The 18028-nt window shown below is 44.2% G+C and overlaps 1 protein-coding gene across 1 annotated transcript; it reads right to left on the bottom strand.

Annotated features, from left to right (window-relative positions):
* Positions 1 to 2919: 2919 nt before the first annotated feature.
* FABP6 (fatty acid binding protein 6) lies at positions 2920 to 8337 on the bottom strand. The gene is made up of 4 exons (XM_005297998.4): positions 8137 to 8337; positions 7041 to 7216; positions 4719 to 4808; positions 2920 to 3043 (listed from the first exon to the last, which is right to left on the bottom strand). Exons 1-4 carry the CDS (start codon positions 8201 to 8203, stop codon positions 2990 to 2992), a joined length of 387 nt encoding a protein of 128 aa, XP_005298055.1. The 5' UTR covers positions 8204 to 8337; the 3' UTR covers positions 2920 to 2989.
* Positions 8338 to 18028: the final 9691 nt, after the last annotated feature.

Below are 18028 nucleotides of genomic sequence, written 5' to 3' on the forward strand. Positions count from 1 at the left end.
ACAGCGATCTATTAAGTTAAGTAACACTTTGTATAGCTTGCAGAGTGTCTGAGTGAATGCTCCAGGGGACCTGCACGAGAGGGCTGACCCCCTCAGCCTTGGGAAATTGTGATGGTGATTTATGTCCCCATTGTTGACAGTCATGCTCAGAAACTGATGAGCTGCTTTCAGAAAATCAGGTCTGGAGGTGGAGGATAGTGAGGATATGGAAGAGCATTCTTGGTGAGAGGGGTAGGAAAAATCAATGCACTGCCATCATTTAACAATATGATTGAGGAGGCTGAATTTCAACAGAAGCTTGTGGATCAGAAAATCTATTTGTTGTAAGCAGCAGAAGACAGTTCCAACCATGCACAGCTTTCAGATCTGACTCCAGTTTCATCAATTAAAGTTCAGCATCTTTTCTAACAAGCAACAAAGAGTCCTGTGGCACCTTATAGGCTAACAGATGTATTGGAGCATAAGCTTTCGTGGGGTTTATGTTCCAATACGTCTGTTAGTCTATAAGGTGCCACAGTACTCAGTCTGGATCTGTAAAAAGCGACAAACACGGCTACCCCTCTGAGACTTTTCTAACAAGATGTACTTTAGTCTTGGAAACAGAAGAGGTAATGCACATGAGCAAACCTGGATATAGGCCACATGTAGCCCGTGTAGGGTGACCAGATGTCCCGATTTTATAGGGACAGTCCCGATGTGAGGCTTTTTCTTATATAGGCTTCTATTACCCCCACCCTGTCCCAATTTTTCACGCTTGCTGTCTGGTCACCGTAGGCCCGTGCCATGTAAATTTGTGGCTCTCCTGAAGGCAGTGTTATGATGGAGGTGGGTGAAACCTTGTTGAAGTTGGTGGATGTGTTAGACACCCTTCATTCAGGACAAATGTAAGTACACCTCTACCCCGATATAATGCGACCCAATATAACATGAATTCAGATAGAATGCGGTAAAGCAGCGCTCCGGGGGGCGGGGGCACACTCCGGTGGATCAGAGCAAGTTCACTATAACACGGTTTCACTGGTAAGATTTTTTGGCTCCCGAGGACTGCGTTATATTGGGGTAGAGGTGTAGTAGTTTAGCTTTTTGTAGTAAGAAAGCTGAAACAGAGCCACAGGTGAGTATGGCCAGAAGCTGAGCTCTGTGGGTGTAGGGGTTTCACTGAGGGCTGAATGCAGACTCAGGGGACTGGATATTATTGGGAGGTGTGTGTATCTGTGAGCAGGGCCGGCTCCAGGCACCAGCCGAGCAAGCTGGCGCTTGGGGCAGCAGCTTTAGGAGGCGGCATTCCGCCCAATCCCAGGGCGGCATGGCCGCTTTTTTTTGTGTGGTGTTATGCTCCGGCCGCCCTGTAGGGCGCAGCGGCGCGGAGGACGGGAGCGCCCTGCAGCAAGCCCGGCAGGACAGCCCGCGTCCTTCCCTCCCAGCCGACTGGAGTGGCGCAGAGCCTTCCCGGCAGGTGGCGGGGCAGGAGGGGCCGCGTGGCAGCGCCCCGCTGAAGCCCTGGCCACCCCCCTTCTCTCTCTCTCTCCCGCCCGCTCCCTCCCCCTGGCTCCTGTGCAGCTGCAGGTTTTTTTTGTTTTTTGCTTTGCCGTTCTGGCTGCCCCGTTTTTGTTTTTTTTTTGCTGGGGGCAGCCAAAAAGCCAGAGCCGGCCCTGTCTGTGAGCAGAAATGGGGGGGAGAAGCAGCCAGAAAGCCATGGAGATGGCAGCAGAAGCACTTGCAGTGCAACCCCGAGAGAAAGCCAAGAGAGGGCTTTTGGGGCAGAGCAGTAGCTGAAACTGTGACTAAAGAACCTGCCTTGTCTTTAATTCCTACTGAGTTCTTGAAAAATACCTGACTCCAGTTTAGGCCTGGCCTGAGTGGAGTAATTAACACATGGAGGGAGGCCTCATTTCTTGAAGTCTAGAATAGGGAGATAAACAGATCATTAGGGTGAAGTAAATAGGCCAGTAAGCTAAAAAAACAATGTCTGAGCCAGCTAAGAAAAAAGGGAGAACACCCAGGGAACCATTTACTAAAGTGGACAAGATCAGTTAGGAATGTAAAGAAGGGGTCAGGCATGGACAGAATGCAGCACAGGGATTGGTTCCTGAAAAGTGACCAAGCCAAAAATGTGATATCATGTATAGTAAATGCAATGAGATGAGTAAATGTTTATGAAGTTGTGTGTAACTTTGGATGTGTGGTACGCCTTATGCCCACTCCCTATGTTTGAGTCTGATCAACTCAGCATAGTTTTGCTATATGCCAAATCAAGGAAGCTGAGTGACAAAATCTGGAGTCAAACTAAGTTTTACACCAGAGAACTGGATGAAGTGTTTTCCCAGAACTGAACAAGGTGTTCTGGAAAAGATCTGGGAGGGAATCTAAACATCCTCCAAAAAAACCCGCAAGCCCACAAGTAATGGCTAACCACTTGGATAAAGAGGGATAACAATAATAATGTAACCACGGTAGCAATGCTAGCAGATTTATCACTCCCACGTATATAATCAAAATACCCTTCTTTTGATACTGAAAGGTTTGATAATGAGGATACACAAATGTAGCTTTTCAATTATGTAAAATTTCTCATCTTTAGCAAGAGACAAAGGTAAACCTCTTTCCCCTGCTCTTACTAGAATAACTGCTTTGGACAGAGTACTGCCTATCATGCATAGTCAGAGGCCAAATAAGAAAACTACCAAATGGTTATAGACACCACTCTCCTATGCCATGCACAAAATGAATCCTGAAAGAATTAGACTGCAGCACAGTCACTATATGCGTGTGAGCACTTTGATTAAAATCTCATGTTTTTGACTAGGAGTGTGTGCCAGAACCCTTAATTACACAAACATTAAGATGGAAAAATTAAAGTTGTCTCCCTTTGAAACAACTGTTCCCTCATTTGTTTGCAATAGAGACACAGAAAGAGATGGAGTTTCTAAAACTGATTTATTGATTGTCTTGATATTCATTTCTCAGTGCACTGGAAGATGAGTTCTTCTTAAGCCAGCTTTTTGCTGACTCTTTTGTAGGTTATACCACCAGCTGTAGAGATCTGGAATAAAGAACAAACCAAAGACTCTGAACATGGTAACTAGAACTGCAGAGTTACTTATGGAAAAGATTTGTTAGAGCTTGGATTATGCCCCTTGCTGGTAAAAGATTTGATCCCCGAAACTAAATTATTAATACACTTCATCCTGGGATACTCTATAGCAGGGGTCGGCAACCTTTCAGAAGTGGTGTGCCAAGTCTTCATTTATTCACTCTAATTTAAGGTTTCGCGTGCCAGTAATACATGTTAACGTTTTTAGAAGGACTCTTTCTATAAGACAACAATAGTTTAGTTATATATTATAGAATGTAAAGTAAATAAGGCTTTTAAAATGTTTAAGAAGCTTCATTTAAAATTAAATTAAAATGCAGAGCCTCCCGGACCGGTGGTCAGAACCTGGGCAGTGTGAGTGCCACTGAAAATCAGCTCGCATGCCGCCTTTGGCACCATGTGCCATAGGTTGTCTACCCCTGCCCTATAGAAATACATTTTACATAGCAACTATCTCCATAAAAACATGTTTCGGGATGTTTTAAGGGATTCCACCCTAGAATACCTGACCCTGAGATGATACCTGAGACAATAGGCTGTAATGGGTGTTCTACAATAGCAATAAATGGATGGAAATATCAGTTTCGATGCAGGTAGCTGTATTGCCAGGAAGTGACGATAGGCTCAATTCAGCAAGGTGGTTAAGCATGTATATAACTCTAACTACTTATTGTAGTCCTCATCTGAAGTCAAGTCCTGACTTCTTATGCCACTCATGCATTGAAGCCCTTATGCTTAAAGTTTGGCATGTGCTCACATACTTTGTTGAAGAGGGGCCTATCTGAGAAACCTGGACCCCGCTCTAGGTTTTAGTAAGTATCAGTCCAGATTATCCAAAATCCATCTTTCCCATCACTATCTGGACTTCTTGTTGGTTCGGCAGTGTCCCTGTTTTTCCAAACTGGGTGAAACTATTTCTTCTCTTTATAACACACTTCCATGGAATTTGATAACGATGCAAAACAAATAGTTTTATAGAAATTACTCTACAACCCTACAGAATTTAACAGTAAATTGTAAACTTTCTGTAGAACTTTTAAACCATCCTATGGAACACTATGCCAGAAATATAGAAAATTATAGCCCAGATATAGTGGGTCAGAGGTAGCCTTAAAAAAATATACAGAAAGCTTCACTATTATAGAAGACTTCAATAAGTGTTGTTTCCATTTCAACTCTTGAAGCCCATGTACTTTATGTAGTCAGCTAAGTCAGTCAAGGACAGACTGGTCAACTTGCGAGAAGTCAGGTGAAAAAATCCAAAATATAAATACTAAATTGTGTTTAACAATTATCTGGGTTTCATGAACCTATGACATTTAAAAAATCTAATTCACCATGAAAGCCATTTTTAAACATGTTTTGCATTCGGATGGAACAATGAAACACTTGCCTATTTCACATCTGATAATTATGCTACAAAAACTGCGGGGGGAAGGCTTGCTTTAAAATCCTGCCTTTTACCTCCCACCCCCACCCCCAAAAAATCTAAAATCTAATGAAAACACTTCTAGTGGTCCCTTAGGTTTTGTAAAGATAAAGCCCAATGTTCCGTGCTGTAATTAACCTGGCAATATTCCTTTAAGTTTCATGGAGTGCCTCTGAAGGATGGTTAGAGACTTACCTCTACTAGTTTTCCACCAGCAATCTCTGCAGTATGATGGTAGTTAGGGAAATCAGCAACCACTTTCCCACCTTCCATTTTAACAGTTGCCTGTAATGGAAATTTGTTTATCATTGTCTTGATTTCTTGGGCTTTATCATGCATAACTGCTTTTCAACAGCCTCTAAAGAAAATAAGATGTGAGCGAACCCATGTGCTACAGACACTATTACATATTCTCAGACACTAACAAGACCAGAATCCTAGTTCTTAAATATAAATTCTCACAGCTTAAGCTAAAGTAGATGTAGCTAGCAGTAGTAGCAAGTAACATATCTTCTCTTTGGGCCAGTCACTGAAACAGTATATCCAGAGACAGAAGGTTCTGTAGAGTACTCTTTTCATAGCCAGTCCTCGTAGTGTTGGTCTCTCTCAGATAACTAGGCTTGTCCAAGCTTGTAAGTCAAAAATGACTTAAGACCAGTCAGCCATAATTAGAAAAATAGTGGTTTTCAAGGTAAAAAATGAACCGACTTCTTTCACAGACAAGAGGGAAAAACCCCTGTCAGCTTTGCATTTTGTGTTATATTGAAGGAAGCATTTCTCACATGAGAACCATTTTTTGTCTTAATTACCCCACTCGCATCTTTGGCAGCCCAAAAGGATCCACATGTTGAAGTGTCTCTGGGATAGAGAAAGGGGAAGGGTAGCGTTTGTAACATTTCAACTTTGGATGAAAAGTTTGCAGTATATGAAAGTAACTCTCCTTGTAATTGTACGTATGTTAAGTCTCAAGGGTTTTGTAAAGCCAGTAATGTTTGGCTTTTTGCACAACTCCAGTCAAAATGTAGAGGAAACAATGTTATGATTGACAAACCAATCTAGAAATCAGGAAATAGGGGTTCGGGTCCCTGTTTGGTGTCACATTTCCCCATGTGATGGTTGGCTTTCCTATTGTTAAAAATGAATAATGCTTCAATTTGGTACTTGCATCATTATTTTTGAGATGCTCAGATATTACGAGTTTATTCTTTCAACACCTCCCTGAGATAGGGAAATATTATCCCCATTTTATAGATGGAGAATAGAGCAAGTGATTTGTTCCAGGTCATTTAGGAAGATTGTGGCAAAGCCAGATATTAAATCTGTCTTCTGAGTCTCTAGGCAGTGCCTGGAAGACCAGGCCATCCTTCCTCATATCTAAGAAATGTGAGGCTTGCTTCATGCCTCTTGTAAATTTTGATGGGAAATAGAAAGAATCATTATTATAGTAGTGGTCTATATAGTGAAATACATTGGAATATATAGGGCCAGGTTGCATGGATTTACAAAGGAGGAAATGAGAGCTCCCTTGCATGGGTCAAGGCTGAAGCACAATGGGAATCCTGATGCTGAGTGTGTGCCTGGTTTTTGTCAACACTAGATTGTGGAAAGGAGGCAGGGATATAACTTTTCCCTACTCTCTACACCAGTCACTGAAGGGAATCTGGCATGGAAGGCAGAAGTTAATGAACTGTTATGGATGGGGTGGCAGTTGTTGTTACTATGAGTTCTGAGAGCCAGTGTATCTGCTTGAGGCACGGGCCCTTCTGGGGCTGTCATTCTACCCTTTTTCTTTTCCCCCCTGTTTTTTTTTTAACGTCACAATGTTCAAGTCCTCACTAAACTCTTTGAACTGGCTGCACATTGGCCTGAAAATCAAGAGATTGGGAAGTCTCTACAGCAGAGGTGGGCAAACTACAGCCTGAGGGACCGTCCTGCCCAGTCCTTGAGCTCCTGGCTGGGGAGGCTAGTCCCTGGCCCCTCCCCCGCAGCCTCAGCTTGCCATGCTGCCAGCGCTCTGGGCGGCGGGGCTGCAAGTGCCGCCGGGTGTAGTGTATTAAATTGCTCCCCTTAGGAATGTGCTACTTACGGAGCACCAGGACTGGCAGCTGTAAGTAGTACCCCATAAGTAGCACATTCCTACGGGGAGCAATTTAATACACTACAGACTGGCAGCCGTAAGTAGCACATTGTAAGTAACACATTCCTACAGGGAGCAATTTAATACACTACACCAGCCCGCCATACACTTTCAGAACCCCGATGTGACCCTCAGGCCAAAAAGTTTGCCCACCCCAGCTCTATGGGCATATTTAGAAATAGATTTATGTTCAAAAATATAGTGGGTAGATTAAAAACAATACAGGGCATCTCTTCATATGTGTCAGGATTACGGCATTGACAAAATCCCTCAGATGGAGTACCAGATGCTATGGACCATTGTCCCCTAAATTATGAAATAGACTAGGCAACTAAGTTACTATTGAAATAACATTAAACCATAGGACTAAATTAATTTACCTTGAACTTTTTACCTCCCATTGTCTCCATGTCGGCCTCCTTGCCAATGGTGAATTTGTTGGTCATGGAGTGGCCTGTGGGGTAGATCTGGGTCCAGACAAAGTCATTTCCATTCTGTGCCACTTCTGTGACAATCTTGAAATTCCTTCCCTTTTCAATGATATCACTGGGGATACCTACCCAACGGAAACACAGGTTTTAAAGCTAATATCCCATTAATCATATTTTCTTCTGTATTTAAGGAAAACAATGGTCTGTGGTTTCCTCTATTGAGAAATTCATGACTGATTACATGGATCCCCACTCTTTTATATTGGTGTCATAGTTCAAAATGCTGGAAGCACACTTTGGAAGCAATGAGCCCTCAACCCTGTAGCTAGCTGCAGCTCGAGACTGTGAAAGATTGTTTGGAAAGGGTCCATGGTCGGGGGAGGGTGGTGGTAAATTTTTCAGCTGTATCTATCCAGTCTATACACATGTACGCACATGAAGTTACATGTGCACAAAGTTTTTTTTCTGTACTTTGTAGGGAAAAAACCCTATTACATTCTAATATTTACATATGCCATTTAAATAGTTGAACACTTGCCTGAAAACAAACATTTACACTTACAGAACCCAGTTACCTCCATGGATTTCACAGGTGCCTACACCGGCCTTGGCTTTTTAAAAGTTCATATGGAGTTAGGGTACACTCAGGCACCTACTCCTGTAGAGGGCAGTCACAAGTTTGTACTAGCACAAGTGGAGCGTGAGGTTTGAATATTGGGCCCCCTAATTCATTGTATTACAAGTACCTTTGGGCCTGATTCTGCTCCCACTAAACTCAGACTTTAGTAGGAGCAGGCCTGAGGTTTGCTGTAGATGATGATATTCTGAAGATGTGATTGAAAGCTGCATTGAAGAAAATGAATCAATGAAGGTATAACCCACTTGCCAGCCAGGGACTGGCAGATAAGGTGCTCAGCACTTTCTGATAGATATCAAACACCCTCAACACCTGGGAGGAGCAAGCCTCAAACCTTTGCATTGTTTATCTAGTAGTTTATTAAAACTCATTAAGATTCATTGAGAAAAATCTGCAGTGTATACTCACCAATACACTTCACAAAGGCATCATAGTTGTCTTCACTTTCCACTTCATATCTGCCTGTGAAAGCCATGTTACCTTAGAGATGTGGCTGGTGCACTGGAGCAGCTGTTGCAATGAAGAAGCTTGGCTGGGTGCAAACAGGCTCAAAGCTCTCACTTTATAAACCTTCCCAAGCTGCTCAACCCCACCCCCTGATCATTCCACCTGTCCACCACACCCCTCCGACTGAAATAGTGTCTCTGAGTCACTAGCCTGGGTGTTATTGACCCTCATGAAAGTGCCCATTTATAATTCTATGATGACTCCTTGTCCTTGGTTTATACGGCTGGAGGGATTAGTCGTTTTTTTTTTTTTTTTTTTTTCTCCCAAATGCAAGTGCTGTCCCTTGCTGCTGGAATTTCTTTTAAAAAAGAGAACCGCAGATTAATTTGTTTGAAATAAATCAGTTATTTTGCGATGATGTATTTGCAAAATATCCGGTTTTGACTGCTTCTGATTCAGTGTCTGTCCATAAGCAAGTCACTTGATTTCTTTGAGTTCCCTCTTCGTAAAAAGGGATGATAATACAATAGCTGCCTCTATGAAGGGCTTCAAGATCCTAAGAAGAAAAATGCTTATTATTGACTCTTAGTACCATGGATTCTGCCAAGGAGAAGGAATTATAAATGTTTGTTCCTCAAAGCTCTTGTCCCATTAGAGTGCATGCTGCAGTGAGAGATGCCTGCTATCTCAGGGGGCTACATCTCCCTCATCCCCTAAGTCTTCCTCCTAGAATCCAGCCCTGACTGGCAGCATCCCAGGAGCAGAAGATATAACAGGCAATGCTGCTTCTCCCCTTTGAGGCTCTGTCCAGCCAGGGCAAGATTTGATCCTGGCTGGACAACTGTAATGCCTCCTCAAGCATTCAGAAATCATGAGACAGGTCTCCTCAAAGTCATGAGACTGTAAAAAGTAAGTCTTGGGTTCTTATTATTTACCATCTGGTTTCAGAGTTTTTAGGTTGCACTCGAATCATGTTTTCCCACTTTGCTCCCCAAGCATGTAGTCTAATTTTTTTTAAAGAATAAAACAGATTATAATGTAATTTCATAACTCTGGGAACTGAAGCTTTAAGAAAAACATCAAATATGAGATTAGTTTTAAAATTGCAGGAGTTGGCAAGACTATTACAATACAATAATTTGACAACCCATAACCTCCTTCTATTACCCCAAGTAATTCACAAATCCTAATTTGCCAGTGGCAGAATGTGACGTTGCACCCCATAATGCTTTATAGAAATATGCTTGAGTGTAAATATGACATAACTGGAATATGTTTTATGCTAGATATGCCATGTAACGTATCTCTGCAACGGTTATGATCTACTGGATATATTCATCCTATTTGCACGCAGGTGTCATTTTTGTATTCGAAGTTATGAATATTGGCTATGTACTTGTTTGATTTTAAGTAGCCTCAGTGAAGCAGTTGGTCAGCTTCTTGAGAAAAGACTTTTCTCAGTAAGTGCCCAGTCAAGAAACACTTAAGCTAACAATGAACTATGAGAGATGCCAATCCACATCTGAGCTTTCCTGGGAATGTGGCAGCCTGTAAAGTTCTGAGCCATGCATGGACACGTGACTTGCCCATGTGACTCCAAAACTCCATCTTTCAGCTAGATTCTGCATAGGAGAGGAGAAGGTGTTTCCACCCACAAGAGAGAATCTATTTAAGCCCCTGGAAACCCCTCCATTTTGTCTTCAGCTGGCTCAAGAGAGAGCCCCAAAGGATACCTGAAAGAAACTGGAACAAAGGACAGTAACTACAGGGGTGTGAGTGATTGCTGGACCCAGACTAGAAAGAGGCTAGTCTGTAAAAGAGGCTTATTGGAACATACCTGCATTTAGTGTTTTTTTACTGTATTAGGCTTAGACTTGCATGTTTTATTTTATTTTGCTTGGTAATTCACTTTGTTCTGTCTGTTATTACTTGGAATCACTTAAATCCTATCTTTTTGTATTTAATAAAATCACTTTTGAACTTCTTAATTAACCCAGAGTATGTATTAATACCTGGGGGGGTGGGGGTGGGGGCAAAGAGCTGTGCATATCTCTCTATCAGTGTTATAGGGGGCAAAAAATTTATGAGTTTATCCTGTATAAGCTTTATACAGGGTAAAACGGATTTATTTGAGGTTTGGACCCCACTGGGATTGGGTATCTGAGTGCTGGAGACAGGAGCACTTCTTAATGTGTTTTCAGTTAAGCCTGCAGCTTGTGAGGGACATGGTTCATACTTGAATCTGTGTTTGCAGCAGGCAAGCGTGTCTGGCTCAAACAAGGCAAGGTTCTGAAGTCCCAAGCTGGCAGGGAAAACAGGCTCGGAGGTAGTCTAGGCGCATCAGATGGCAGTCCCAAAGGGGTTTCTGTGATCCAACCTGTCACACAGAAACTATACATTAGAGTCTTTTAAAATGTTTGGTTAATGTAAGGCCTCATGGATCAGGTCCTATTCCTTAAATATATTTGCTATTTGTATTTTAAGGGTCTGTACCCTTTGAGAACAAAATTCTCCTTTTCAGTCCCTGTTGGAGGGGGTCTCTCACATTCTGCCTTGGTTCTTCATGAATTACAGACATCAAGTGGAATATAGAACATGCAATAACTATCTACACTGCAGATAATCAAGCTTTTTAGTTGGAAACTTAGGTTGTTTCTTGTTTGATCATCTATTTCCTTCTCAAAAGTCTGACGGAGTGTAATGTTAAGTATTACTAATAACAATGGAAGGTACAAATCTTTCAGATGGAAGTGTGACTTTTCAAGTTGAAATCCCATTTAAAATTGTTTGCTGTGGTGGATGTTCCTACTGGTAAAGTAATTTACTAGAATAGATGCAGAAAGTGAACATGTGAGTGGCATAAACAAAAGAAAAAAAATCAAAAGTATTTTAGGAATTCTTCCACATACACTTCTCCTCACTATTCACTCAGCTTCAAAATGCACCATGCTGGGTAGTGACGGGCTAGTAGAGTGCTTGTCATGACAAAAGATGTGCCATCTACTGTCTGAGAGTTTTAAATTAAAGTCTCTGTATGAAAAAGGGAAGAGGTCTATGTACTTCTCTGTGAATTTTCTCCACATTCTGTGGCTACCATTCAAAACACAGAGATGTATCAGAACACACGTCTACACTGACAAAGTTACAGTGCTGCTCAGAGACCACTGAAGGGAAACTGCTGTTGTGTGTTCACACTGTCTACTGCCTGCGCAGTAGTGTGCTCACACTTGCAGCACTTGCAGCGGTATTTGGAGCACTGCACTCTGGGCAGCTATCCCATGGAGAACCTCTTTCTCTTCTGCCCCTAAGAGTTGTAGGATGGTGGAGGGGGTCGTGGGGCATCCTGGGTCCTGTCCCAATAACCCATGATGCATTGCTTTGCATCTCAGAAATCCCTGTTCTTCCATCTGCATTTGGCGCCATCTTTCAACGGTTTGTGTACTGCACGCTCTGCCTCTTTGGTCTGCAGGAATGGATCCCGAACTGTTGACCAGCATGCTGCTTGCTCTGACTGACATGTCACAATTGGCAGTGGAGTTATTCCTTAAACTACAAAGGCAAGAGGAGGGTGACATTGATCTCATCACGCGTAGTAGCTACGACATGAGATTGCTTGTGGCATTCACAGAGGTGCTGACCACAGTGGAATGCCGCTTTTGGGCTCAGGGAAACAAGCACTGAGTGGTGGAATCTCATCATCATGCACGTCTGGGATGATGAGTAGTGGCTGCAGAACTTTCGGATGAGGAAAGCCACATTCATGGGACTGTGAGATGAGCTCGCCCCAGCCCTGTCGTTGGAGAAGCACGTGGCGATTGCACTGTGGAAGCTGGCTACTCCAGATCGGTTGCTAACCAGTTTGGAGTGGCAAAGTCAACCGTTGGACTCGTGTTGATGGAAGTGTGCAGGGCCAATAATCGCATTCTGCTCCGAAAGACTGTGACTCTGGGCAATGTGTATGACATTGTAGATGGCTTTGCACAAATGGGCTTCCCTAACTATAGAGGGGCACGCATATTCCAATTCTGGCACCAGACCACTTAGCCACTGAGTACATTAATCTCTTGGGTTATTTCTCTATGGTTCTCCAGGCACTTGTGGATCACTGTGGGTGTTTCACAGACGTTAATGCAGGCTGGTCCAAAAAGGTGCATCTTTCAGAACACTGTCCTGTTCAGGAAGCTGCAAGCAGGGACTTTCTTCCCGGACCAGAAGATCACCGTAGGGGAAGTCGAAATGCCCATTGTGATCTTGAGACCCTGCCTACCCCTTAATGCCGTGGCCTATGAAGCCATACATGGGGCAATTTGACAGCAGCAAGGAGTGGTTCAACAACAGACTGAGCAAGTGCAGAATGACTGTTGAGTGTGCTTTTGGCCTTTTAAAAGCCCGCTGGCGCTGCCTCTATGGGAAGCTGAACCTGGCCCATGACAATATTCCTATGGTATAGCCACGTGCTGTATGCTCCATAATATATGTGAAGGGAAGGGTGAAAGCTTCACTCAGGACTGGACTGCAGAGGTTTAGTGCCTGGAGGCTGAGTTTGAACCGCCAGAGACCAGGGCTGTTAGAGGGGCACAGCATGGGGCCATAAGGATCAGGGATGCCTTGTGGCAGCAATTTGAAGCTGAAAGACACTAATATTTGTTGCTATGTTCGGGATTGCAGTGCTTGTAATGCTAGAAGGTGATTGGTGCACATGATGCAATCAGGGGGTTTAACATAATTGTATGTTGCTTTGCAGTGCTCTTTTTGCTGTCAACTAATAGAATAAAGATTGCTTTCAAACCAACACAATTCTTTTATTAAAAGACAATGGGAGGAGAGAGTCAAACAAACAAAAAAAACATCAGCAAGGAGGGGGATGGGGGAAGGGAAGGTCCCAGGAGGAGGAGGGGTCCCGGGATGGCTAAAGATTTGTGTATGTTCAGGGATCATATACAATCTTGTCCTTTGGAGTACAATGCAGCGGGTACTGTACTTCAGCAGGGCCAAACTGCAGAGGGATGAGTGTTGAGTGCAGTGGGTAGTGGGAGTCCACAGTGCTGGACTGTGAGGGGGGGAGGAGTGGAACGCCACAGGTATAGACTGGAGCCAGGAGGTTGATTAAGAGTGTGTTGGCGGTGTCTTGGGCACATGGGAAAGAGTTTTATGACAGCAGCTGCAGGGTGGGGCAGGCACGAAGCTGCTCGGTTTGAAGAGCTAATATTGCCTGGAGTGTGTCTGCTTGGATCTCCATAACCTTTCTGGTGTACCACATTGTCCTTTTGGTCCCTCTTCTCACTGTCCTGCCAATCCTTCAATTCCTGTTTCTCGGTGGTGGAGTGCATCAGAACCTCATGCAGAAAGTCCATTTTGGTTGCTATCTAATTCTGCGCAGCCATTCAGCCGCCCATAACAAAAAGGGAGGCTGGGCTCCCAAGGTCATCTCTGCGAAGTTTTAAACGCAACATTTTACAGAAGCAGTATTGTTTGCAACACAGACAACACTGATTCGGTGCTTTAAAACACAGCCAGTACACTCACACCTGTCACTAACTGCCTGACCCCAGGCAAGCACACATGAGCCACAAGACCCCCAAAATGGTGAGTAGCCGCAGGGGTAGGGGAAATCACTCTTCCAGGACCCTGCTGTAAACTGGGCGTGTGGCTCTTGGGGACAGCCAGCACTGTAGGGTGTCCCCACATTCCACAGGATATGATCATTATGGAAGATATCTAACTGCTGACGATGAGCAGGGAATCAAGGGAGGGTCTTCTCCAAGCCTATGGCTTCCCCCCTGGTCCCTATGCGGCCCACCTGTGTGCAGCAATGGTTTCCCCCAATGTGACGGCACAGTGGCATGGGAAAGTTACCATTAATGGGGCAAGAAACAAAGCAGCTCTGCCGAAGAACCTGTGGCAGCGGATTGCCCACTATCTCCACAAGAGTTGTCTGGAGATCTCTGAGGGAGATTCCCATGAAGTGAGGGAGTCAATCAACAGCCTGTTCCACTGCTCAGACTACGCATGTGGTGGTACACGTATCATACAGACATAAGCCTGCTTTCTACAATCCTCCTGCCCCCAACAACTTGCTTCAGCAATTCCCAAAATCAGATCCATTTACTAGGGGCCTCCTCTCCTGTTTGGACTTCGCCAACATCTGACAGCTGTGACTGTCTAGCCTTCTCTGGGGTAGAAAAGAGCTCTTGGCTGCATGCATCTCTGGCCTCCGAGTCATCCTCTGCCTCTCATTCCCCCTCCCCCTCCACATCCTCATCCAAGATGTCCTCCTCCTGACTCGGTCCACTCTTGACTGGCAACGAAGTATCCACAGTGGTCTTTGCAGTGGAGGTGGGGTCGCCGCTGAGTATCACATCCAGCTCTTCGTAGAACCGGCAGCTGATGGCCGCGGTTTGCCTCCCGCGCCTTGTGATAGGCGTCCCGCAGCTCCTTCACTTTGACCCTGCACTGCAGTGTGTCCCGGTCATTGCCCTTTTCTGTCATGCATCGTGAAATCTGTCCGTAAGTACCATAATTCCTATGTCTGGAGCGCTGCTGGGACTGGGCAGCCTCCTCTCCCCAAATGCTGATGAGGTCCAGCAGCTCGGCATTGCTCCAAGCGAGGGATCGCCTGGTGCATGGAGCAGGCATGGCCACCTGAAAAGTTTCACTTTATGCATCACTGAGCAAACAGGAGGGGGACTTTCAGAATTCCAAAGGAATTTACGGGGTGGGGATGACGGTTGGTCACCTGAGGGCAGGGCAGTAGAGTTCAAACCGATGACCAGAGAAGTGAGAACAGGCATTGTGGGACACCTCCCAGAGGCCAGTCGCAGCGCTGTAATCATCAAGGTGTCTACATTGGCACCACAGCGCTGTAGCCGCGGTGCAGAAAGCTGTATACCTCTCCTTGGGGTGTTTTTTTAAAGTGCTACAGCTGCGCAGTTTCTGCGCACTAAGTGGCTTGGGAGTGTGTAGACTTCAGGAGTTACAGTACAGAAAGCTGCTTTACTGCACAGAAACTTGCCAGTGTAGACAAGGCTTCAGTGACTGGATGCTTTCGTGTCATTTGTAAAACCTGCTCACACAGAGTTCAGGGAAGTAATGGGGAAGCTCCGCTTCAGAGCCAGGGCTCCCTTTGCCCTTCTAGTATAAAAAAATAGGAACAATGCTCTGTGAGATGGCTGTAACTGTTCACCTCCCCAGTTCAGGGAATTCTGACACTTCAAGTCTGATTCTGAGCCTGCTGAAGTCCTTGGCAAAGTTCCCCTTGTTGTCCATTGCACAGGATCAGACCACTAGAGAGGATCTTTTCTTTACCAACTGGGCCGTGGCTCTTAGGACAAGTCCATGTTAAGGAAATTAGCTTTGGTACAACAGAGGCAGAGAGAGAGGTGAAGTGATTTGGGCCAAAGTTTCATATAGCAGCCCAGTGGCAGAGCCAAGAATCAAACACAGATCGTCTGAGTCCAGTGCCCATGGCGTTGCACTAGCATAGCAGCACCAGTGCAAATTTCTTTGATGTAAACAAGGCCTTAATGTGATGGAAAATGACAATGAGACCATTGGAGAAACTGCTGCTTTCAAATGGATATATGTAGGGAATTTGCACTAGCCTCAATGACGCTCTGCATTATTGTCAAGACAATTTTAGTTGCAAAATCCTCAATAAAGGCTCTTGTCTTCTGCTTATGTCTTATATTCTCTGTAAATGAAAAAATATTTTGAAAATAGTTATGGATCAGGAGCCGTATCTTTCCCCATCAGGTTTGTCAACTCCCCAAAAATCCAGTTAGTGAGACTGTTGCAGAGCTGGTTTCTACAATGTAATTCAGTGACACAGCTGAGCATTCAGACTTCCATCTTGCGAGTTCTAGATGGAAGTCTCCCCTGAATGAGCCAAGGGTGAGGTAAATGAACTCAAGTCATGAACTTTTTCTCTTTGCTCTCATAAGTTTTGTGTAATCTCACTAGTGTAGTAATACTATAAAGGACCTTGGAAGTCAGATCAATTGACAGATAAAGAAAAGCACTGCAGCTCTAGGAAACTGCTGGGAAAGATAACCAGACTGTATAGTACATGACTTCCTTGAGTAACTATCTCTACTTAAATTATATCATTAGCTTTCTTCAACTCTTGGCATGCTGTATAAAACGCTGACAGCCACATAACTGTACAGGATTGACTGTATTGTATGTCCTTGCATTTCTTCTTTTTATTAAATCTTTATTCATTTTTACAGAGCAACAAAACAAATGCAGTTGCATTTGAGAATGAAGCATTTAAGAAAATAATCTTTTCCCAAATACTAAGTCATGCCCCTGTTTAGTGCTAGATTAAAAGGGCATAGGACTCTTGATTCAATGATGCTATTGTCAAGTTGTTTAGAGCAGCTCACAAATATGACTGCTAGCCTTAGGGTAGACTGTTACAAATCAGGGCACAAACCCCAAACTGGTTGTATGTTCTGTAATTAGATTCACCAACCAAGTATCAAGTGTGAACGCCTCAAGCATTAACATGGTGTCACAGACAGTCCCCTTGGGCTCTCCAGTCTATCTTGCCACCCAGACAAGCCTGCCATTGTGATAGATGGTCCCTTTCACTAAAAATCACATCAATAGTCAGGTTGCTCCCAGTCCCAAAGGACCAGGTGAATTGCACCCTAGATCTCACATGAAAGACAACACTTGTAGCCAATCCTATAATAAACTAACTAAAGATGTATTAACTAGGAAAAAGAAATGAGTTATTTACAAGGTTAAAGCAGGTAAACATACACACACTAATGAGCTACAGTCTTAGATTTCAAAAAGTAATAGAAACGGATGTAATGTTCTGTATATGTCCCTTAGGGCAATAACCCAAGCTAAAGAGCGAGGGATCCTTTGCTTATGCTTAGAAATCTTGCCCTCTCCCTGAAGTCCATGCAGCATAGGGATAACAATGTCTTCTTGAAAGGGACTTTCATTCTCTTTCCCCCAGAGCTCAAGCTGATGAGATGAGTGTTTGTGCATGTCTGTGCTTGATGGGTACAGGAGAAGCAATCAGCAAAGTCTTTTGTCCACTGATGTTCCACAATGGCTTGTCTGGTGTCTATGGGCCTTCTTTTGTTGGAGAGGAGATGACATCTCTTGTGGTATACTAGTATTTCATACTTGGTAATGCTTCTCTCCTGAGTGTGCGGGTTTTCAGTTTTAGAGCAAACACTTAAATGTTACCTAATAACATGCAGTACAGATGTAATAAGTGAGAGTAATACATACAACATCCTACAAGCATTTCATAAAGTCTAAACACTAAGGGCATTCTTATAACTAGGGCCCTACCAAATTCATGAAAAATGCGTTGTGGACCATGAAATCCTGTCTCCCCCATGAAATCTGGTGGTCTGTGTGCTTTTATCCTATACTAGACAGATTTCACAGGGGAGATCAGTGTTTCTCAAATTGGGGGTTCTGACCCAAAAGGAAGTTGCAGGGGGGGGGGGTCACGGTATTGCCACCCTTACTTCTGTGCTGCATTCAGAGCTGGGTGGCCAGAGAGCAGTGGCTGTTGGTCGGGCACCCAGCTCTGAAGGCAGTGCCCCGTCAGCAGCATTGCTGAAGTAAGAGTGACACCACCATACCATGCCACCCTTACCTCTGCACTGCTGCTGATGGGGTGCTGCCTCCAGAACTGGGTGCCGGCCAACAGCCACCGCTCTCCAGCTGCCCAGCTCTGAAGGCAGCACAGAAGTAAGGGTAACAGTACCGCAAAGCCCCCTCCAATAACCTTGTGACACTGCCCCCCAACTCCTTTTTGGGTCAGGATCCCTGTAGTTACAACACTGTGAAATTTCAGATTTAAATAGCTGAAATCATGAAA

Source organism: Chrysemys picta, chromosome 8 (assembly GCF_011386835.1).
Source record: "Chrysemys picta bellii isolate R12L10 chromosome 8, ASM1138683v2, whole genome shotgun sequence".
Classification (NCBI taxonomy): domain Eukaryota; kingdom Metazoa; phylum Chordata; order Testudines; family Emydidae; genus Chrysemys; species Chrysemys picta.